This window comes from Archocentrus centrarchus, chromosome 14 (assembly GCF_007364275.1).
Source record: "Archocentrus centrarchus isolate MPI-CPG fArcCen1 chromosome 14, fArcCen1, whole genome shotgun sequence".
NCBI classification, from domain to species: Eukaryota; Metazoa; Chordata; class Actinopteri; order Cichliformes; family Cichlidae; genus Archocentrus; species Archocentrus centrarchus.
Genome location: NC_044359.1, coordinates 37,039,601 through 37,064,443, shown reverse-complemented (window position 1 = coordinate 37,064,443; position 24,843 = coordinate 37,039,601). Strand labels below are relative to the sequence as shown.

General features: G+C 42.9%; 1 protein-coding gene across 2 annotated transcripts; it reads right to left on the bottom strand.

The window, feature by feature from the left end:
• Nucleotides 1–636: 636 nt before the first annotated feature.
• On the bottom strand, nt 637–24,024 carry nova1 (NOVA alternative splicing regulator 1). Of its 2 annotated transcripts, none has more exons than XM_030746949.1 (4): nt 18,993–19,229; nt 16,409–16,552; nt 2,724–2,890; nt 637–2,351 (listed from the first exon to the last, which is right to left on the bottom strand). In XM_030746949.1, exons 1-4 carry the CDS (start codon nt 18,994–18,996, stop codon nt 1,332–1,334), a joined length of 1,335 nt encoding a protein of 444 aa, XP_030602809.1. In that variant the 5' UTR covers nt 18,997–19,229; the 3' UTR covers nt 637–1,331. The 2 variants fall into 2 exon arrangements, with proteins under 2 accessions (XP_030602809.1, XP_030602808.1); XM_030746948.1 differs by lacking the exon at nt 18,993–19,229 and adding an exon at nt 23,463–24,024 and having other exon boundaries at nt 638–2,351.
• Between the last annotated feature and the right edge of the window lie 819 nt (nt 24,025–24,843).

The following is a 24,843-nucleotide window of genomic DNA, read 5'->3' as shown; positions in this document are numbered from 1 at the left end:
CTGGTTAGACACTGCTTTAAGGTAGTCTGAGCTTTGAGTTAAATCTTGGGAGTTACAAATGTCGAAAGTAGAACAAAAGGCTTGCGTTGAATGAACTTCAAATATTAAGACTGGATTGCTTTTTCATCACTGATGCTGAAATTGATCGTTTGTCACTAGGTGAGAGGCTGGGTCGGGTCCAACGGGCTACCGATGGCTGGACGACACAGCAGCTTTTTTTAAATAAGTCGCGAGATTAAGTCGCCAGAGAGATTCTGATTCCATGGTAAAGGAGATATACACCTAATCCTATAGCACCAAAAAAGGGTTAAACAACATATTTCTGTGTGTTTTGTGACTGAATATGCAACTATGTTTCAGTGTTTGTGCGTTTGTGGGAGCATCATCTACGTGTATTCATGTAAAATATATTTATACATTCCTGTGTGTCTCCTCTATCCTCTCACATTGATTATTTAACCCCTGAACTATCCTTGCAAACAGCAACAGTGAAGTTCAGACTGGGTTTGAGTTATACATTTCTTTCACTGCAACACAATATTTGATCCCTGTAAAGAAAAAATAGCGATAGGCTAATAATGTTTTTACATTCAGATCAACCTGCATTTGCAGGTTTAAATAATCTATTTGTGTTTGAATGAGACCATGTCAATAAATAAATGATGAAAATATAAAATACCCAGATTTAGAAACTTCAATTATGACATGAGCCAGAATTTAACATATGTCAACATAGATATGATTTTTTTTATTTTTTTTTAAAGAAATGATTCTCAGATTGCTTCCCCATAAACTGAGATGACCTCAGGTGCTTGTCATAAAACCATGCCCCTGTTCACAACGCCGTCTGCATTGTATACAATGAGCAGGGTTTGTAAAACAGCTCTATTAGCTGGCTGGAACTTCATCTGACACACTCAACTCACCGGGAGCTGAGGTTTGCAACTGAAATTAATACCAACAAAACCAAACACAAAAAGTAAAATAAAACAGCTATGAGGTTTTGGAGGAGGGTGACACCCTTTGGCCTCACCCTTGAATCTGCAGCTTGGCAGTGGACCAGTTCAGCTTACTCTGATCACCATCATCAAAAGGACTCGACACAAACTTTTAAAAAACATCAGGACGTCAGTCCTAAAAACACATTCACATATCACACACACTTATCTTGGTTGTCTCCCCCACCTCCTCCTTTGTGATTCTCTCATTTGATACTGAAATATTGAACAGATATTTGGACGTTTCTTTTCTTCTGCTTTATTCATTATGACTCTCTCAATTCCCTTCTATCTCTGTCTTCATCCTTTCCTTCTTTCCTCTTCTTTTTCCTTTTAGCCCACCTTTTGTGGGTTGGTAGCGCGCACGCCCTGCTCGTAGGTGATCCGCTGGCTGATCAGATACTGTGCTGCTTGCGTAGCGGCTGGCGACCCTGTTATGGTAACTTTACGGTTCCGAGTACCAGGAATGAACTCTCCTTTTTTAGAGATCTGGATGCGGGCTCCTGTTAGCTCCTGGTACTCCACCAGCGTTTTCCCTCCTTTCCCTAAAATGGCACCCACCAGATTCTCGGGCACAGCAATCTCAACCACGTCCTTGGCCCCATCTGCCAGCTTCTCTGTTGCCAATAGGGAGGAGGCCATCAGTGGGGATGAAGCATTTAAGTAACCATTGGAAGCCCCAGTAGCAGCTGCTAGAGACCCCAAGGAAAACCCGCCGAGACCTGTAGCAGGGTGGCCAGCACTGCTGGAGGCATCACTAGCGTAGGAGGCCAGCAGGTTAGCCGCAGCAGCAGCAGCCGGGTTAGCGCTAGCTGCTACTGCAGCAAGGACCCCTGAAGCAGCTGCCGGGTTGAGGCCCAGGCCGAGGGTGTTAGTGTTGTAGCCGTAGCTGGCCAGTGTGTTGAGAGCTGAGGTGATGGCCAGCAGATCATTACCAGATAAGCTGGACATGGCGGCAGGGAAGGCGCCCATTCCTGTCAATCCAGCCTGACCCAGAAGGCTGGAGGCAGTGGCAGCGGCTGCAGCTGCATTGGGCAGCACCTCGCCTGTGTTAGCATAGGGGGAGCCAGTGGGGTTGGAGTTGGCGACTGGGCCTGAAACGTTGGAGTAACTTATGTTGAGACAGCTGCTGCTCTGAGGGTCCTCCTGAATTTTCTGCACTATGATTTCCACAGCCTTTCGGTTCTGTTCAGGCTCCCCGCTGATGGTTACTACTCGTTCCTGCAGGTTGATGCCTTCTGGTTTCTGCGAGAGCTGCACCCAGGCCCCTGACTGCTCCATCACCGCTTTCACTGTGGCTCCACCCTTGCCAATGATCAGCCCAGCTGTGCTATTGGGCACGATCAGTTTGGCCTGTAGAGAAACAGAAAGATTGTGGTAGCAATAAAAGGTAACATGAGGAATATATAATAGCATAAATGGTCGACAGAAAGAGCAATGTCTCTCAGTGAGTCAGAATACTATACCAGCCCCCGCTTTACTCAGCAATTTGTTAATCCCAGGGGTTTAGGCTGCAGCTGCCACACAGCTCTGTCTAGCTATGAAAGACTGGAGGTAAAAATAACCACATACCCTCACATTTTCCTGACCCTACCAGACTGTGGGTCGTGGCCCAGAAAACAGCTATGACTGACAACTAATAAACAAAGTGCTCTGGAAGTGAACTGTTCCTATGGCCTAGTGAACGCACACCCCGATGACCCCACTAACTGTCCAGGATCTCACCTGTTTGACGCGGTCTGGGTTGACTGTGGTCTGTGGCTGCAGTATGCTGACTGGTTCTGGTTTCTGGGCGCTCTGGGGCATCTCGCGGACTTTCTCCGCAATGAAGTTGTGGACACCATTAAGGGCTTCGACCGTACCCTGGATCAGACAGACTCGTTCTGTCGTTCCTGTGATGAGAAAGTAGGATAGGACAAACACAGCAGAACGGTTACTCTAAGTGGGTACTTAGCAAGCAGGTCTTTGAGGGCTTTGGTAGAGACTGCACAAAAATCTGCATTTATATTAAGGTGTACTGGCAATGAAGCATGTTCCTTGACATATCACAAAGACATCCAATTACTAAGCTATTGCTTGTTTCCTCCATTTATCCAATCAATAGAGAAACAGCTGAAAGACTGAACCATACTTAGTTAGCAGGCCATGGGGGGGAGAAGGATTCCTCTTTAATGATGTAATACTTTCAGTGCTGTATTACTGAGCTTGTCCTTGCCTTGCAGCTCTAATAGACGAAACACACATTTGTTCTTCCTCTGGACTTTTTTCTACACCCACATTGATGACCCAACCGGCATTCCGTTGCCATGGTAAAGGGGCTGAGCCATGGAAACAGGTGATGCAACAGTGAGCCCTTTATACTCGCTTGCACGATTTTTAAAACACGCTTCCTTTTGTATCAAGCTTCCTGCTTTGCCCTCCTGCAATCTGCCTGCTTTCTAACTGACATACAGTTAGACCTGACATACAGATTAAATCTGAGTAACGAGTGAAAGCAACATGACCCACTAGCCACTGATAAGACCAGCTGAAGAGTCCTATTCTTCTTCATGGCTGGCATTTCCATCTTTAATTCAATTTCAGTATTTAGTAACACACACATCTGCATCTGTCCTCCAGCTATTTGACACCACGTAGGTAATGCTAAATCAATTTGGTGAAAATTAGGCAGATGTCACCAGTTTCATGCCACAGACATATTGAATATTGGATTTAGGTAATCAATAGGTTAGTTCAAGCATATCAAGAAGAGGGATAAGAAACTAATTGGGCTAAACAGGCAAAAGTGTGCCTGAACGGCACTGGACCTTATTTTCTTGGTTTCTTTTTGAGTTCTTGATGATAGACATTCAGTTCTGCATCATGCACGCAGACAGCATACATCGATCAATCAGCTCTATCAGCCCTATCAGCCCTATCAGCCCATGTCAGTATTGTGGTCTACTATAGACCGACTGGCTAATAACATATTAACCATCCGCAGTGGCTCATTTTATACTGGTTTAAATATTTAAAAATAGTGATGAAGAGCTTTAGAGGAGTTAATTTACTTAGTGCTAAGGCTGCAGTCTGGACTGTTGATATGCTCTCAGTCAACCAAATTCTTATTGGTCAGACAACTGCCAGTGTTATTTTCATCAGGAGAAAAGCAAAATCCCTTAAACATTCAGAATTAATCCATTATTTCTGTCTGCAGGAAGAGCAAATCTGACTACAACTACCAGCTTAATTAAAGCTCCCAATGGTCCCCCCCCCCCCCCGGTATATCTCTGACTTGCTCACTGTTTATAACCCAGTCAGATCCCTCAGGTCATCGGTCTAGAGCTTTTAAATGTTGCTAGATTCAGATCTAAGTTTGCTGAGGGTGCCTTTAGTTATTGTGGTCCTGTTCTTTGGAACAAGCTGCCTGCTGACCTGAGATCAATTACATCTGTGCATACATTCAAAAACAAACTCAAACCCTTTTTTTTCCACACAGACTTACACTCAATCACTTTGTGTGTGTGTGTGTGTGTGTGTGTGTGTGCAATTTTTGTTGTAAAGTTTTATTTTTTCTGTTTTCACTGCTGTAAGGCATTGTAATCCGACACAGGTTTTTATGTTTTATCTTCTGTGTTCAGTTTATGTATAATGAAATGTGCTACATGAATGAAATTGCCATTTTTATATTTGCCATGTTTATATTTACTAAACTATTACCTTTGAGTCAGCTCCAACCTAACTGAAACCACGTCAATGAAATCACAGGTGTGACCGGATTTTGTTAAAACAGAGGGCCAAAAAGGAGACAGTAAACTTTGCAGAAGTTTGTATATCACAGCTCATCATGTCAGATCATCTAAAAACAGTAAGTTAGCATGTCTGTGTTAGTATATGAGGTGGCTGCGGCTCAGGGGGTAGAGTCTACTAATGGGAAGGTCGGAGATTCAATCCTTGATTGCTGCGGTCTGTGTGTCGATGTATATTTAGGCAAAATAGTCAACACCAAGTTTCCCTGGATGCATCCATCAGAGTGTGAATGTGTGCATGAAAGTTAGACAAAGTCTTTAGAGATGGAATAAAAGAGCTGTGTGACTGGGTGAATGAGGCTTGTAGTAAAAAGGGCTTTGAGTGCTCAATTAGAGCAGAAAAGCAGTTCAATTTTATTTATATAGCACCAAATCACAACAAACAGTCACTTCAAGGCGCTTTGTATTGTGGGTAAAGACCCTACAATAACACAGAGAAAACCCAACAGTCAAAACGACCCCCTATGAGCAGCACTTGGTGACAGTGGGAAGGAAAAACTCCCTTTAACAGGAAGAAACCTCCAGCAGAACCAGGCTCAGGGAGGGGGGGGGGGTCATCTGCTGAGGGGGGAGAGACAGGACAAAAGACACAGTGTGGAAGAGAGACAAAGATTAATAATAACTAATGATTAAATACAGAGTGGAGTATAAAGACCGAGAGAGTGAAGAAGAAACACTCAATGCATCATAGTAACCCCCCAGCAGCATAACTAAGGGAGGGTTCAGGGTCACCTGATCCAGCCCTAACTATAAGCTTGATCAAAAAGGAAAGTTTGAAGCCTAATCTTAAAAATAGAGAGGGTGTCTGTCTCCTGAATCCAAACTGGGAGCTGGTTCCACAGAAGAGGGGCCTGAAAGCTGAAGGCTCTGCCTCCCATTCTACTCTTAAGTATCCTAGGAACCACAAGTAAGCCAGCAGTCTGAGAGAGAAGTGCTCTGTTGGGGTGATATGGTACTATGAGGTCTTCACTGGCTTAGATATGAAGCTTCGTCACTCATCCACATGGAAAACAAATTGCTCAGTTTGTTACGATTTTAGTGTAAAACAACAGTTTGTTCTTGTTTTCCAAGAACAAAAAGAGAAAAACAAAATTTCACCATCAGTGAGCTCTTACCCTTTCAACTGTCACCTTTCTTTTTCACTAACAGGTATGGTATATGACCAATAATTCAATAATAATTCTGAAAAAATAAAACTACTAAAGATTTCTCTTCATGCGCGCCTGCCTGTCATTCCTGAAGTGGCAGACTGAAGCCTGAGAGTACAAGCACTTATCTGACTGCAGAATTTTACGTCAGCACATATATCATAGAGCACTGTTAGCAATATTTCAAAAAGATAATGGATACAATTCATTATATAAAATACATGCACGATGCTTTCTAGATATATGCTGCATTGGGAAATCTAAAAAGTCCAGCCATCTGAAAATGAATCTGTGCCTAAACAGTGGGTTATATTTCCTATTAGGCCTAATTGCTTCTCTTTCCCCATCACATTTATTAATAGTAAGTATGCTGGAGGAAATGGTAAAAGGATTAATTCTTGTGTATGAATTGAACTTTCATATGCAGCAGGATACAAACAACGAGGACAAAATCCCAGGAACCAGTATGTGCGCAAAATTTAATCACACCCACACACCACTGTGACTTCAATAAATTCACCTTAGCCTGACTTATTCTAATTTTTTAGACTGAGCAGCCTCGTTCCTTGAAAAAACCCTATAAACTAGGCCACCTTAAATGATGCAACAGATCCTTAGAAGATATATTGCCCTGAGTCTTTGTTGTTCCTGCATTAAATGCTGAGGAGGTCCCTGTGCTTTGCTTGCTACAGTAGTTATCAGTTGAACGTCTCTGTGTTCACAGACTGACAGTGCTGCTCCCAGGTCAGTGGGGCTGTTTTTGCTAAGTGCAGAGATCGTGATGTGTTACTACAACTTTTGCCACTGATGAGTCACCTTAAAGAGGATGCGAAATTGTGGGCATCAGCTTTTGCCTTCCCCCTTTTTTGAGGATGACAGTTTTGTAATAAAAGCTCTACTTTTGAGTCGCAGAGTGAGCTCGGCCTCCTGTTGGCAGCAGGACAGAGAAATGTGTCAGTGCCCCAGAGAGCAAACATCTCAGTCTTCAGCGTTCCCCATGAGAACGGTGACTTAGGTCTTCTATCATGATCCTAAAATAAGAAAGTTTCTCTCCAGTTGACAGAGAATCCACATCTGCATTAGCCTGTCCAAATCCTTTGCCTGATTTATTTAGACTCTTAGCATGTCACACATAAAATATCACCCATAATTACTGTCATCACATCAGCAGATTTTCTAAGTAATTATTCACACTGCAAATTGAGCTGAAAATTCTTTGTTGGAAATCTCCATGCTGAATATATTCATGCCATGTTGTTGCGATATGGCTCTAAAATGTAAACACCGATTTTGAATGTGGAGATCTTTTTGTAATGTGACATTTATATCCACAAAATAAGAAACAGCGTCCTGGAAAACGTTTATATTCCATCATATAATGACCAAAGGTTCCCACAATCCATCTGTCCATCCTTAAAAAACAAAGACAGTGAACACCTCCAGTACAAAGAAATAAGACACTAAATTATAGATCCTTTTATTTTATGTACTGGGTTCTAGGAAGCTATAAGACTCACACACTGTAATTGTAAGCACTAATGGGATTTCTATGAGACCTTTTGGAGTAAAAGAAGATAATTTCGGACCGTTGTAATGAAAGCTCTGATATTTGTGCTGAATTAAAATACACCTGGAATTTTCCTGTTCCGTGATGGGGACAGTAAAATCCCTCTGACTGGAGTTTAAAGACTCCACTTGTTTAAAATGAATCGTTTCAACTTGAAGGCTTTTACAGAATGAGTCTGGTGATACTCGATCCTTTTGTTACTGTCAACAAATTTCACAAAGCGCCCCAAAAAGAACAAAGCTCGGTGCTTCAGGCGTCCCCTGTTATGTTGGTGGCCCATTTCATCTCTGTCAGCATGATTAGGGAAAAACTACCAATCCGAAGTCCATGAAGCATGTAGGACAGGTGCAGCAACGGCAAAGGTGCAGATTCAGATCACTTTTGCTAACACTGCAATGTAGGGCACTGGCTTGGTGGAATACTGTGCTCCTCCAGCATGCTTCTAATTGGGGACCATTTTCTCCTGTTTACAGCAGCACAAATACAGTAATGTGAGATTCAGTCAAAATAAATACAGTCCCAGACTTTTCTTATTTAAAGAAATAATTTAACAGCTACAACCAAATATTAAAATCATCCTTCCTTATTTTCTGTCATATCTGTGCTGTTACAATATTCATATTATCCATGTCAAAGGTTTCAAATAAAAATACCTACAAGCATGAGCCAGAAGCTCAAAGCTCCACACTCACAGTTTATTCTACTCTTGGCTCTGTGTGATGTCATAAAGAGCACATAATCCAGCTATCTCGGGTCCACAGCGCTGGCTGTGAGCCCCACACACCTGCTGCCCCGCTCTTCTGTTTGCAAGGGACAGCCAATCAGGAGAAAGTTGGCTTACAGCAGTAATTATTCAAACATGGCAATTGTGGCACACTGCACTTCAGAACCCAGAAAAAACTTTACTAACAATTTCTTCTCAGTCATTAAAAATCCAAGTTGTCTTTTGCTGAAATCAAGGTTAGTGCAATAACAGCAGCAAAGTCTTATTACTTTTTCTAAACAGATGGTATTCATTTGCCGAGTGTCTCTGCATATTTTTCATGTGGTTGTCCGAGCCCCATCTCCAGCAGTTCTCTGTCCCACCAGTGGGGTCCACACTGTTTAAGAACAGCTAGGTTAGGTTAATTTTAATGGCACTAAAACGGTGTGTTTCAGACGGTGGATGAACTGAGGGGCAGCTAATTAAGGATTTTTGAAACTGTGATTCATGTAAGCAACTCTACTAGAGTCCAAGCTTTACAAAAGCGTTATGCTGGTTAAACACATATTCCAAAAATACTGTATTTCAGAAATGAAAATGAAATACATAAACAATCCAGTGGTAAAAGGGTTTGAGAAGCAAAAGCAGTCAAAGATACACACCCTCTCCAGTCTGTGGCCAAGACAGAGAGACAGACAACAACTCACACTCACAATCAGCAATTAACCTAACCCCACTAACTGCATGTCCCTGCACTGTAGGAGGAAGCCACAGTACCAGGAGAGATCCCACGCAGAGACGTGGAATCTGGCTACATCCTCACAGAAAGGCCAGATGGTGGACTTGAACCCAGGACCTTCTTGTTGTGAGGCAACACTGCGCCAATGTGCTGCACGGGCATTGAAGATTAATTTCCTAAACCTGGCTAGTAGTTGAAACATATAGTGTCTAGAAGCTATAATTTTGAATGTGGAATTTGTTTTGGCTATTTTGCAAAGAACAATTAAAACTGATTTAATTTGCAAAATTAAGCTAAATTCACTGCACTGACATCAGCAAAAGAAGGTTACAGGGCTGGGAACAGAGTGACACAGAGGAGTGACTCAAGCTCAACAGCTAAGGTTGGGCACTTGCAGGTGGCAGAGCCTGGCTCTTTCCTGACACATTTCTTCAGAAGCAGATTCAAAGCTAAAGAAATTATTTTTCAGTGTACTGTCAAATAATTTTATCTCTCATATTCAGGCCACTAACAAGTGGGAAGACCAACTGCTAATGTAGCAGCAAAGGTAGAGTATTACAGCCAAGTCAAGCTCTAACAACACCAGATCCTACGATATAACAACACCCTTCAGAAGACAAAAACCTGGCACCAGCATGACACCACAAAATTGCAGGGCTCAAACTTGGAACCGCTGACTTTAGTGGCTATGGGAAAGGCTATGACAAGAAACTCTGGAATGATTGACAGATACAGATTCTGTCTGCACCTGTCACCAAAACCACTGCTTATAAGGCTACATAGTGTTTGGTTCTCAAACCTGCTGTAATGTGGGCTGTTACTCAAAAGGCAACAAGGCAGAACCAGTTTGGAACCAGCACCATGTTGATGGATATGAGATACCACAACATTTTCTACAAAATTATATATATATATATATATATATATATATATATATATATATATATATATATATATATAAATATATATATATATATTCATTCAGGTATAAGACAAAAATTGTGTTTTGCATCTGGCCTTTCGCAGCTTTCATGGTGTAACATTGTATTTATTTTGCTCTTCATTCCAAAACCAGCTTTCAGTTTGAGGCCTGTACAGAAGTCCTCTGAAGAAAGAAGTCATTTGTAAATATGTGTCCATGATTGGGCACAGAGTGCAAATCTGTACACAGTAATTTCAGTTCACATCAATTTGTAAAACCACATGTACAAATTTACACATGGCTCTTCTTCTCCTGACAAAACCTAAACAGGTCTCCATAGTAAACTGATATCTGAGTGCAAAACTGGTGTCCCTTTAATCAGCTGACCTTTGTCAATCACAAAGAACAGTAGTAATGATACACCCTGTATCGTGCTTGCAGCTCAGGTCATCTTGCTCACTGTAACGCATTAGTACCAGAGAGCAGAACAGCACCGGCACAATTCTGAGTCACTGGAGGCACAGACATAAATCTGGGAAAAGATCTCATTTCAGTCACTTTGAAATCCTCACTTATGGCATCATGCTAGAGTGTAGTGATACTGTCCATAAAAGTGCATCAGTATGTGATGTATGCAGATGGGAAAAAGCAAACACAATTTCTTTGTCCACTCATCACCTTACACTCTGTGGAACAGTGGTGTTTCCAGCATGAGGTCATGATATTTTATTAGATAATGAAAAACATATGCCCATTGTTTCAGTGACGTCACAGCAACCTCGTGTGTTCTGTGCTGTACAAAGCAGGATGCTGGCTGAAAGCCAACAGCACAAAGCAAAGGGTTAAAGTTTGGTTTCTAAGTTCATGTTCAAATCGTGAGCTCCCACAGCTCCCACAGCTCTCTCTGCAGCCGCTTACATATGTGGATGTCAGTAAGTAGGTGCAGACATGCATATGTGCTGAATGCAGTGGGTGAATGCATGACATGCAGCATTTATACAGGCTCCAGTAACACAGCCATGGAACAGTTCAGATGAGGTTAATGTAGATCATAAAAGAGTCAGCATTCATGTGTTAGAAAGTGAGCACGCAAACAAACGTTTAGGAAAAGAATGATGTCATCTTATCTGGCCCAAACCCTCCCAACTACCAGGAACCAAATCTAAGCAAAACAGTGTGCAGAGAGGAGGGAAGAGGAAACTTGGCGTGTGTTGGAGAAGCTCGGGTGCAGCTGGGAGAGGGGTCACGTCCACAGAGAGAGATTGAAACAAGCTATTTCTGGGCCTGCCCCACTGTCCCCACTGTCCCCACGCTCACATACAATCATGCATCATCCACACCCTTCACTATCTCTGCTCATCCATCACAGCCAGCCACAGCAGGGCCCAGTTGCAGATCCCCATCAAGACCACTGAATTCATGGTTTCATGTCTTCCACTGATGGATGGCTGATGTGAGGAGGGTGGGAGTCACTACAGAAGAAAATGGCCACACCAGTTGTTGTCGCTTGATTTCTCCGGTACGCGGTCGTGCTGTTGTGAGTGAGCTCAGTCTGCTGGTGGAAGAGCAATGAGGGCGTCAACAGCGTGCAATGGCATTACCATGCTACGATAGCCCAAAATGCAGCGGATTCGTCGCTGACGGTTAAGCAAATGTAGCCGATAAGTTTAACAAGCCAAAAGTCTAACATTTGGGAACAAACTTACATCAGCAACACTTCGTCTCCACTGGCTACTTCAAAAGCCGCCCTCTCAACTATTGTACAGTGTACAGTAGCAGTCTTAATTTTACTCGTGGGGGCCAGAACAACCAATCAAATTCTTGCCAGCACCCTCTCCCTGAACTCTTCTTCTCACTCAACACCATAATGAGTAGGGGGATGGGCAGAGCAGGTGGTGGCCTATGAGCACATCCACAATCCAAGTGGGAAATAAGGATATACATATCACTCCTTTCATTTGTTCCAATGCTGGAGTAGTAGCTGTAATTCATTCCCTCAAAATGGCTGGCCTCCTTTGTGGAGAATTTCAAGCCATGCCCTCCAAACATGTATCCTTTCATCGTGGTTAACAGAAACACGGGGGAAGAAAAAGCACAGGAAAAATATTTGCGAGCACATCCTTCTTCACCTCTCCCCCAGCACTCAGTAATTCTTTACTGCAGTCCAGTCTGTCCAATATATCACATCCAAGTCCCAGAAGAACAGGCCACATTCAAGCGATGCTGGCTATTTGAATTAAAGGAAGGCTATACCTTCTTAGGATCCTGCTGCAGCAAGCAAAAAAGCCATTACAAAGGGTTGGCTTCAGAAGAATCGCCCTACTGGCATGCTTTTTGTTAATACTGTCAAACATATACATACCACAGAAAAGACGATCTATACAGCTCCAAAAAGAATTAGGAGGAAAAGGTGTGGATATTCGGCCCTCGAGACAAACTCTTTTCCTTTTTCCTTCTCTATTAAAATACGTGATCCTGTGTCGACTTGTGCTTGGTAACACCTCACTCTGTTTGTTTATTTTTATTTATTTTGCAATGTGTAACAATTAAAATACAAAAGTTTTTTTTCTTAAATTAAAGAAAGGGTGATATTTCCTCTTTTACAGCAGATACTTTAAAAGTACACTTAAAGTACCGGTTATGATGAAAGGAACATTTTGGAGGATAGCATTTTTCTTTGCTATGTTATTAGCAGTTGCTAACATTGTTAAAGGCAATCTGAGAACAGTCTGAGAGTCGAATTTGAAAACATCTGGAGTATTTCTCACAGATCTACATACGACTGGCATCTATTTCCCATCTAAAGAGGTAATTTGATCTTCAGTACATCTATATGAAGTACAAAATATACTTCTACACAGGGATTATTTGCTTGCATCGGTTATCTCAGAAAACATCTGGACCTAATGAGCAGCAAGACGCTAAGCACCTGTTATTTTTCAGCAGGTTGAAGCGTCCTCTGAGGCATGAAGGACAAACAGCCAGACTCCTCTACGACTCAGCCGTTTTGTGTTTGGAGGATAAGATGGCTCAGCTTTGACCTCCGTATGATAGGGGTCAGTGAGCTGCATGAGCATCCATCTCCTGATTTGAGTGACACCCTCCGGCACAGCTAATGCTTTGGATGTATGTCCTCTGCACCATGGCGTTGGGAGGAGGCAAACAAGATGGCAGTCCTGCATAGTTTTTACAGAAGTGTGATACAGGTCGTGTATTGCAGTGATATAAATACTGTAATGTTACAGTGATGGGTGCAGCCTGCTAGCTGGCATCCTTGTAAGCTGGTTCACTTCCCAGAAAGGGGACTTTTGTTCCCTTCCATAATAGAGCTGGGCGATATATCGATATTTTAAAAGGCCCCGTGTCTTGAAAATGCGTTTTTATAATCTTATGAGATTTCTGAAGTCTAAAGTCGCCTACTGCCAGCATTGTTCTAGGCCCCTGGCAACAAGACCACCTCCCAACATTACAAGCCAGTAAGAATCTTCCAATAGGAAGTGACCAATAGGAGCTGAGCTAAGATTCACCCATAGTCCCGTCCAATCACTTTTCTCGGGGTAGTGGGAGAGGAGTATCATCGCCTGCTGCTAACATGGATAGCTAAACGTACTGTGGTGGCCATAATGTTCATCAAACATATTCTGATCACTGTCAGTTTAACCCTAGATGCTCTTTGTAAACTGAAGCCGCTCTCCTGGTTAAAAAATGACCGCGCAGAGCCCAAAACTCTGCTGCTGCCTCACCTGCTTACTTTGTTTGTGTGAGTAGTCTTAACATGTAAATTCTGAGTAATGTGTTAAATGTCAGTAACGCTTCAGAGTCACGCGGGTAACAGCATCCGTGTTTGTATGAAAAGATTTCTGATGCATATTCAAGTGTGGCATGAGAGCTTTTGAAAGCAAAGCCATGGGGTCTGACCACGTCATGCATCCCAAGTCAGGTGGAGGGTGTCAAATGTGGGGGCTTGACCGGTATGGTGAGCTGATCACTCCAGTAAAATATCCAGAAAGGATCTGTGACAGCAAACAAAGCAATGAAAATAGTCAACAAATAACCAAACTAACACTGTCGTGGTTTCCCATCATCTGAAAAGCTGAAAACTCTGAAACACTTCAGATGATGAAGTATCCACAGGAACAGGACAACCCTGCTGTCGCCTGGTGGGGCTAATGTGGTTATGTGGTTAACGTAATTATTAACCTTGATCACATGCACACAGGTTAGAGCTCCAGGGAAAATGAAATGCTGAGGGACACCCATGAACTGTACAGACTTTAAGGAGCGATTTATAACAAATAGAGCAGTACTGGGTGTGTGTTACTGTGTAATGATGTCGCTTTATGTGCTTCAGTGCAGTTAAATTCAGCTGGCTTTCTATTAGCCATTTACATCTGTTTGCTTCTCTCACTCATGCTGCATTTTACTGCAGCCGAACTCACACCAAGTCTGTTCTCATGGACATATTTTTCTGAACGACTATGAGATATTGACTCAAATGTGGCCCATGACCTACATGGGAAAAAAAATGCTAACACACTTGATAAATGATGCTCTGCACTGCTGTAATCTGGGTTTGTGTAACCGCAATGCTATCTGACAAACTGTTCACATACAAGACAAAGAGCCTGGTAATAATTCAGCTGTATTTACAAGTAAAGTTATGGTTCAGAGAGAAAGAAGCATGCAGTGTCTCATTCATGTCTGCATCAGTAGCCATGTAGTCTACTGACTGACTGCACCGCTCCTATTGGCTGCTTCTCTCATTTACAGCTATCTTCCTGAAAGGGGCAGGTGCTGTTTCAGATCAGTTTAAAGCTACAGAAACTGAAGCACACAGTTAAAAACTGAGATCAAATCCAGGGGTAAACAGAAACGGTTAAAGAATATTGATCTGTGTGGTATTTTTGGCTGAAACGTGAATATAAACATTCTGGGGAAATGGAGACTAACATTAATGTCAAAGTTGCAGAATACGGAGCCTTTGAAATCTAGCTATACGGGACAATATTAGACTATATATTATTAATACTGATACAGTTTTATGATGAAACATTTCCTCAGTAAAGCCGTGCCAGTGTTTGCAGCTCTCGTCTCACTTGTGCAGTCCCACCCCCTCTCTGCACTTTAGCTTTGCTCTCAAAGTTCTCCCGCAGCAAAGAGGGAGACAACAGCGCTGCTCCAACAGTGAGGTGGTGCATGTTAACCTAAAGTGAAAATGATGTGTCAGAATGGCCGACAAAGTTTGTTAATGTGCAGAAACAAGAAGCTAAGACAGTGGTAGCTCAATCCAAAGCCACCAGACGTCACTGAGGAATAATGATCATTTCCACCTTACAGAAAACGTGGGATGCTGGTCTACTTTGTGTGTATTTGGATACAAACGAACTCTTCAAAACACCAAAGTCGCACAAAGTATGCAACCAATTAAGGCAGCAGTAGACAATCAACTCCCAGTTGTGTTTTGTGGTGTTTGCATTAGTTTCTCATGTTTGCTGGAGTTTAACAGCTTAGCTTCTTCATTTGACGGCGGGTAAAATGGTAAAATGAAGATATTCTAAATTTACACATAAACCAAAACTGATTATTTTAGTAGAGTTAAGTGTTTCTGGCTGTGTCCTCAGCAGTGCATAGCTTTATTTTCTGTTCTAGCTTGGGGGTGGGGGGGTTGTGCGGTCTGCTATCTACACTCTGACTGTGCATCAGAACTTAATACAAGCCCACTTCAAAGAAACAGAACTATCCCCAACAGTTTAGACAGTTAATAATTTATCTTCCTAACATCCATCAGGTCACCGGCAGCCCGTCTACGTTTAGGTTCGAGGTGGTTTTTAGCCACATGCTAAATATTCAGAAACTGTTAATGAAGTCTGATAAATTCATTTTTGGCATTACAGTTTTTCTATTAAAAACTTTTCCTTTTGGATGTTCCAAATAAGTAGAAATCCTATAAAAAGCAGTGAATTCAGCTAACCCTAACCCTGTGACCCAAAAGAAATATAGAAAATTGTTTTACAAAGTTTCTTAAAAACCAACAGCCTTAAAATAGGACTTATAAAATGTATTTTTTGTTGTTGTTAATAGAACATGCATAGGTTTCTCTTGTAGAATATATCAAACATATATCAGGGATCGTCATTCAGCCATAAAAATATCGAGATGTGATTTTATTTTTTAAGCCAGCCCCGTGTCAGATCCCTCTCACTGTCAGCACACAGTTCCTGTTTCTATTTCTAGCTCCACTGTCAACAACAGCAAAATGTGAGAGAGTAATTTTGTAAATATAAAAGACCAGAATTGTCTGTCTGTAACACCCCCATGCATGTTTAGTCTCTCAAGGACATAGGGATAATTAAGTTCAAAGAGTTCATGATTACTGTGTGATTAAAATGGAGTGCAATTATTCCTGGGAAGCCAAATGAAGAGGAAATATCAAAATCAGTCTTCCACTAAGACATCAGTCCTTTGGCCGGGTGATGAGTCAGATGACTCGTGTATATGAGCCTTTGTGATCATCAATCTTAATTACTGAGCGTTCATTCTTACCTGGGTAGAAGTCTTTGGATTTGGACAGCTTAATGGTGGCACCCGTCTCTTTCTGCAGTTGTACGATGGTCTGGCCACCCTTGCCAATTATAGAGCCCGCTGCATAGCTGGGGATCAGCACCTTCAGGAAGTACTCACCCTCCTCTGGGGGAGAGGAACAAAATGGGAAAGGGTCATATTTTATAAAGCAGCTCTGCACATCTTCATATACACCAAACTGTTACAGTAAAAAGAAAAAAAAAAAAAGATCATAATAAGGAAGACGTAGCTTTGACATGTATGCAGAAAGGCAAAAATCATAATGGCAGGTGCCTTTTTTCCTCTGGTGAAGGGAAGATATCTGAAAGGAGATTTTGTCTTTTGAGTAGGAGTCTTTGTAGCTTTGAGTACATTCACATTCTATCAGAGATTGGTGACATGTTCTGTGTCCTGTCCCAGATTTCTTGTAGAGTAAATGATGACCTCCTTTCCAGTTTGCAGAGGTCTAATTTTATCTGTTTTCAAGGAGTTTTTGCAACCTCTGACTGAATTCAAAGCCAAACCCAGTGTTACTAATCATTTTTCACACTTGAACAACAGGAAAGTAGAAGGAACGGTTCAATCTGAAAGTGAAAATGTATCTTCTAAAAAACATGAACTCATTATCCATACAGTTCATGGATGCCAATACAGTGTGAGCCTTCGTAATTAGCAGACGTGTGGAGAACATATGGGAACCAATCCCACAGATTTGCTCAAAGAGTACGCTGCCAAGATGGTCTAAATCTCCTCCATTTTGGAAGGGGCTTCTGTGGCTTATAGTGGCTTGTAGCAGTCAGTGAGTGACAGCACGTCAGTTCGAAGAATTTCCAGCCAAACCCGTTTCTCCCTTTCAGCTTGGGAAGTTCATTTTCCTACAGTCGCAATTAAGAATTAATCAACCCCAAAGTGGGCGAAGTGTCTGTCCAAGAAAGCCCTGATCATATTGAGTGCGTAATCTAGTAAAAAGCAATCAACCACATATTGAGCTTGGGCCCAAATGTAATTAAAGAACCTGCCAACAATGCATCAAAAATCCTGTATTTATAGATGTGTGACGGCTGGGTTTACCCAGTGAATTACAATTATACGAATGACGTCATAGTAAACACTTGGTACAGATGCGTACTTGGTATACCAAAGCACTGATACATAATCTCCCTTGCATGCCGATTTGGATGCAATGACGTCATGTTTGATCCTTTTCAGCTGCCTCAAGGGTGACGTCACTGGAGCGGGCAGAGATGTAAAAAGGCACTGCATTTTCAAGCGCAGAGATGAGATAGGTTTCTGATGGCAAAGCCACGGCTTCTGCCACCATGTCACCGCGTCCCACGTCAGGTGGAGGGTATCGAATGTGGGGGCTTGACCGGCATGGTGGATGGATGGATCGAGGTGGACCAACCTGTTGCCTCAGTTATGCCCTCATTAGAATCAGATGTGAATGAACATGGCACTGTGACATTAAGGAATTTCACAGCCTACATGTTAGTTCTTCTTATTGCATTAATATGCCCCTCATGCTTCATTCAGACACAGGCTTGTTGTCGTGCACATCACCCATAACCAACAGCTCTGACAAATGCACACAGATGATGACATGATTGTTAATTTCACTTTTGGTTTAGATTAACTGGCCATACTCGCGTGAGAGCTCCAAATTCCCGGGATTGCCACATTAAAATGAAATTACACATATGAATGTGATGAACAGCTAATAAACGATGCTGGTCAATTTGGCATTTTTCTGATAGCAAAAGAAAGCTTTGCAAAACTCACTCTAATCAGTCCTGCTTTCCTCACAACGAACAACAATAAAATGACCTTGGAGAACAAATAACCATGATTCACGACTGACATGGTCGCTCTAAAGCTTCTGAGCTCTCCCTCACCCTTTGGCAAATATTGGCTACCGTAGCCACACAAAGAAATTAATTTGAATGATGCTGATTGCAGGATCCAAACATCCAACGACCTGTTGTTGACAGACAAGCCCAAACCCACTGCGTAACTTTCTGCTCATCTCCAGCCGGAGTAAACCCAGCAGGGGAGGAAGCCACTAAGATTCCCTCCATCACCCTCACAGCCACGTTTGCTGTCATTAGTCAATAATTAATTCTGTCCTAGTGTCTGAGATCACAGTAACAGGTTTTAATGGCGTCATGTGGTAGAGTAAACATGGCAATCTGTTGCTGCAATCCGCCAGGGAACGGGAGCAGTGGGGCACATCAGGAAACTGAGCCAGTGGGGTGTTAGTTCAGACCCCTGCTTCCAATACTGGAAGGATGGCTTGGAGACGTGGACTTTGAGCCAAATGTGTTTAGTTAAGTCACTCGAGGGGGGTGGGTCAGAAGGAAATGCCTTGTGACCGTCCTCCCTCCTTCTCACTACCCCTCCAAGTACCCATTCTGCATTTCAATGGACTAACCTGCTCCTGAGAGGCAGCAAGGACGATGGAACTAAAATGAGCAATAATGAACAAATGAGCTCTCGGTGTATAAAACTGCATGTAGTCTAGCATGATGGATCAATTCAACAAGTCAGACAAAAAGAGTTTGAGGCTTACCCATTCTGAGATCTGCTGCTTCTCAAGTCCTCTGTCAGATCGCCATCAATGCCGGGACACAATCTCTAAAGGGGATCTTAACATTAGCCTAGGCATAGGTGCAATGGTAGTGTTGAGGAATGCGGCCAGTCGACCTTTTTCACCGAGGTCTATTTCATCAGTGGGTACAGAAAAGGAGATTTCACCGCAGCATCCGAGCCATGCCTGCAGCTGGCCAGAGCCTCAATTGTCCGAGAAAATGCTAATGCAGGCTCTCAGTGTTTTCAGTGAAAGACGGCGTGCATTGTTCAAGCCTGCATCGGTTTGAAGGGGGGGGTCTTCCCTGCCGCATCACCCTTTTCACTGCTCTCATCCATATTCATCGAGTGGCCTGTCTGTCTGCAGCAGCACGCGGGACTGACACCTCGCTCGGCCAATGGGCAGCCTCCTCTCTCCAGCACGTCATATCCCCACCCCCTGATGCCGGTCCCAAAAAATTGAATTTTCTCCCCTACTCCGCCTCTTTTGACGCAGCACTATAAAGTATGGCAGTCCATTCACTCACTTTTTTCAGTGGAAAGTGACAAAGGTGAAGTGGCAGGGGGAGCAGGTCTCAGCACTGAGCAAGGAAGCATGTGGAGTGACCTTCAATAGTGGCTGAAGAGGTGTATGGAGAACATAAGCAGATGATGAAGGAGGTGGAGGAGGAGTGATCTGAGACGGCGTGCCTTACGCCACCCACCCTCCTCCTCTCCTTTTCCCCACCCCCAATCCCTTAGACGGCCATGTTTGAGAGGGCGGAGGGGCTCATCAACCATTGCAAATGGCAGTGCCGCAGAATGGTGGAGGGGGGTGATGAAGCCAATCACTACGACTATAAATCTTACACCGAGAGGTATCTCAAGTGAGTGTAAATGTGTGTAAAAACTGCATCGTGAACATGTCAGTGTCTGTGTGTGGACCTGGGGATGGGTCCAGTTTCATTTTATAGTGGTTGCCACAGAAACTGTTATAATTTTTTTTTTTTCAGGCTTTTGATTAGTTTAATCCACAAATCAAACCTGAGCATCACGGCCCATTTGGCTTTGGAACGAATGCCTTCCAGAAAATTCTCGCAGTCTCATTCACTGAGAGATGCTCTGGTATATAGACACAGTTCCCCTGTAGACTCCACTCCCTCCTAACCGTCTATCTCTCTCTCCTTTTCTCTCAGCTCTGCTCTGTCTTCATTTCTATTGCTCTCTCTCATTCTCTCTTTAACTGCCACCTGGCAAATTCACAGTCCGCTCACGTCACATCGCTCTGCAAGGGCACCTGTGTCCTTCCCACCAAAAAATAAAAAAAAATAAAAAATAAAAAAAAAAACTGCTCACATTCCACTGCCAACCTTTCCATTAGCAACATTACGAGATCATACCTAATCCCTGAGCCACACAACCTTTTTGGAAGGCACATGCTTGGCAGCCAGATGGGCTCAGAGTGTGGGTAATTAGAAAGAGAAATGAATGAATGATGTTCGCTTTAAGGAGAGAAAAGCAATGCTGATAAAAGAGGAGTAATTCCTCTCATTCAGTGTCCACAACTCTTAATGCACAACAAGGGGATCAGCTTTGAAAGAGCACAGGCTTCCTTCCCTTTGTTGTAACTGCCAGTCACGTTAATGATCAGTTCAGTAGGAATAACGTGATCAATATCAGACGTAGTCAAGGGGTTGGTGATTACAAGGATGACTGAAGATTATCAGGCTGTCTACCCCTACTGCTAACAGAAAGGCTGGGGGAGGGGGGGGGGGGTACATTGTTATATGCGATGCATGTAGATTATATGAAATTAAATGGGAGGTGACATCAAAACATGTTACATAAAGTGTGTGTGTGTGTGTGTGTGGGGGGGGGGGGGGGGGGGGTATTTTGTGCAGGTCATTACAAATGTCTGAATGTGCATTTCAGGTGAGCACGGACACATGAATATGTTCCAGCAGGACTCGGCTCTGCAGATATAGCTGCGTATCTGACAGGCTGCAGTTTCACTTGTATAAATCTAAACCTTAACTTATTGCTTTGGAGATACTTTACTTATAATAAAATGTAGTATATACCTCTGCTGGGATTTCAGAGCACAATCTAAAGGGCAGTATATGCTGCAAAGTGGCCATATAGAAGTGCTGCTTGACCGTACTCTTCAGATCAGCTCTACATTAAACTGCAAATGTGATAACTACTTCTATCACATTTGCTACACAAACCACTGCTTGTAAATGGGTTTAGCCCCAGTTACCGGGGGCTTTTTAGCATGCATTGCAGTGTGTCGTTTAGATTTTTAAAGGGAAACAGTTGAATTCCCTCCCAACACTCGGAGGGCCATTCGATAGCTGAGCGCAGACAAACAATCTTTTCTTAAAAGCACCCAGAAAACAAGAAATCCTCGTTATGCCACAGTAAGCTCATACAGCTCCTGAATCTTCACATTTATTTATGTGCACTGAACAAATAAGTCGTTATAATTTTCTATGTGACTTGTCTGTCCACCTTTGGTTTTTCTAGAGTGCACAGAGTAGGGGCAGTTTGGGGATGAGACGTTAATGATTACAAATGGGATTTTTTTCACTTTGTTTTCCTTGATTAAGCAATCAGGTATTCTCCACACTGATACGATCTTTTTCAGGAAGTCATCTGAAACACCCCCGAGACAACAAGCCAGCCTCTTCAGAGTCAGACCCTCATCAGCACACGATTAATTGTGTGCATTGGGAAAATAAGACGGATGCAGAAATGAACGTGGAGTTGGGCTGGTAAGGCGGTGTCTCGTGCCATTATAGAAATCACAGCACTAAAAAGCCTGAGCTGTCTGTGTGGCGAATTATTTTTTTTTTTCAGAATTCATCCAGGATTTTCAAAATTTCACCTCACACCACCAAGCCGTCCTTAGCACCTGGATGGGAACAATGCAGCAAAGTCTCGGTGCCGCAGTCAAATGGTGAAAAGTCTCCTAGAAGCAGGAACGCTGTGTGACTTCTCTGTTCTACAGTGGTTTTAGGGGTGCTAACGGAGGACATATGGGGTTGGATGTGTTCTAAAATGCTGTCTGGTACTTCAGTGGTCCTTGTGTACCTTGCTGAAATTACATTTCTGGGGTGCAGTGAAGTGCAGCAAAGACGTGCTCATGCTGTTAGAAATGGGAAATGATGCTGCTCTCACTGAATGCTGGGCTGTCAGGACGCAAAGACAAAGAAATTTCAGTGACATATGGTGAAGAAGCTGCTTGTTCTCTGCAGACGTCTAATTAGCATTAAGTTCTTGAATAAGTGGTCCCTGTGAGTTGCAGACCAGAACAATCACAAGCTGGAATAAGATGTACAGTAGCTGGAATCAACCGTCCTCTCTGCTGCACTCCAACATCTTACTGACAAATCATAAACCTTCTTGCTGATTCTTTAAACGACCATTTCTCCTCCTCAAAAACCAATCAGGTTTGGATTCCCATGCATGATCCTTATTGGACTCCACCACCCAGCTCTGCTTCTTGAGCACGTACATGTTTTGAATTAGCATTCTAGTGTTTCACAATTGTCCTTTTACCATTACACAGAGGCAGCACGTCAAACATCATGAGCTAAAACAATTCCAAACAGATGCTGAGATTTGGCTCAACGCACACCCTATAAATAACCCAGGTTTACTGGGAATCGAGGCTGCAAGTGGCGATGAGCATGAACCCTGCAGGGTGGTATGATTTTCACCTGTTGGCCTTTCTGCTCAGTTCACCTTAAAAGCACAAAATCTGAGAACTCAGCGTAAATCAGGAATCTCATAAATCACTAACACTATCACACCTTCTGTTGTTTCTCATCCATCTCTTGTCAGTGTTCACAAACCAACACTAAACTGTCCAGGATCAAAGAGTAGCTTCCTCTGACACTGAACAGTGCAGTGCTGAGGGTTTGCTGGACATACTTGACATATTTGTACTGGTCCAAGACTTGAAGGTGAGTGCTTCACAGAGTCTGTTATTCGTTTGAGGGTAAAGTTTGAAGACTGTGATGATATTTCTGTCAGTTTTTGACTTGTCTTGCAAAATAAATCCCTGACTAATGCTGCAACCAACAGAACTCTGATGAACAGATTTCTGAGGACCCTAATATTAAATTATTTACAAATCATCACTTATCCACTGAATTACAGACTTCCCAGCATAACCTCCAGATGTGGAGTAGAGAGGTTGCCGAGTTTAAATTCAGAGCTGACCTAAGATGAGGAGGCCGCTCACTCAGTGGAGCTGTTGGGGTATGCGGCGTATGAAGTAACAGCCATAAACACACTCAGTGTTTCAAAGTGCCAAGTGCACAGGTGCTGCATGTTAAAGCCAACATGCCGCCCAGAACCGCTCATATGCGGCTCGGAATCACACTGAAGGCTGTGCTCCGCCGTTACGCTCTGGGTTAATGTGGAGAAGACAAAGTGGATGGGCTGCTGCTTACTGCTTTCCTCTTACCTCCAGTGTTGGTGCGTTTGGTACAGCCGGCCTCCTCAGCCGGAGTTTCCAGCGGCCGTTTGCGGGAGTCCGGGTTATCGGCGTCCATATGGGTCTGCTGGAGGCTGTGGAGGTTTGGATTTGTGTATATCCCGTTGTGGTCAACGGCTGCTCCGCCACCACCACCGGCCATCATCATCTTTCCTCCCCGGAGCTGTAGATAAATTTGCGCTATTCCCCCCTCTTTCTCTCACACTCACAGCGCCCTCACCACCACATAGCCGTGTACCGTGATATGAACGACAAGTTTTGGGGGCTCGAAACGGTATCAAAAGGAAGCTAAATGTTAGGCACCGGGATCGGGGTCTCCTCCTTCCTCTGCTCGTCTGGCTGCTCCCTCACGGAGCTAAATATAAGAATTCCATTGAGTGAAATGCGCTCTTTTAATGCGCTCTCCGTCGCTCCAACAGCATGCTCCTTATTGTTGACGCGCAAAACAACCCGCGCCTTAAAATAAAAAGCAGCCCCGCACTCCGAGAGAAGACAAGTGCAACAGCTTCGCGGAGGTCTGTCTTAACTTCTCTTTACGCCATACTTCTCCTTTCAGCCCAGTGCAATGAGCGCAGCTGTTGTTATTGTTGCCTTTGTAGTGCAAGAGGGGAGAAATATAGTTTGAGAGCTCCAGAGAGGACTACAGTGCCACAGGCCGGCCAAAAGACACGGGACCGGCACAGCCAAGACTTACGTGAATTTCCTGCTTTTCATTTTTCATTTCATTTTTCATCTCACCATCTGTGTGAACACTGACGTTACTGTATTTAAATCTTTCTTAGTTATTTTTCCAGTTTAGTTTTTTATTATTATTTCTAATAATATTTTTTTTTTATTTTTCCTTTTGAGTGAAACTTAAGTCAACTTGAAGATCAGTTTTTATATTTGTGCATTCATAAAAAGTAAAGAAAAAATATCTAGAAGGAAACATGTAACTGAAGTAACTCCTGAAAGGGTCGTTTTCAGGAGGTTTCAAATGTGGCATCGAGGACCGAAACAGGAAGGACTTCTGGAAAATAAAAAATGTAAAAAAAAAAAAATGAAAAGTCAGAAATAAATACTAAACAATTTTTGCTTTTTTCTTTTTAAATTAGGCCAATTGTAATGATTTTAATTTTGGCCAGACCTCCTGTATTCTGGAGCCAAAAGTGACATTATTTGGATGAAAGCTGGAGTGCTGAGTTAATGCAAGCTTGCATTCATTAACTGTACATAAACACACATGCAGTATCTGCTAAATAAGCTGAGAGTATAACTATTAAAATGCTAGAATTTTACCCACTAACGTAACTGTCTGCACCACACAGCATCATGCCTTTTCTATTAGAAAGCCGCCAAAAGGCACCATCAG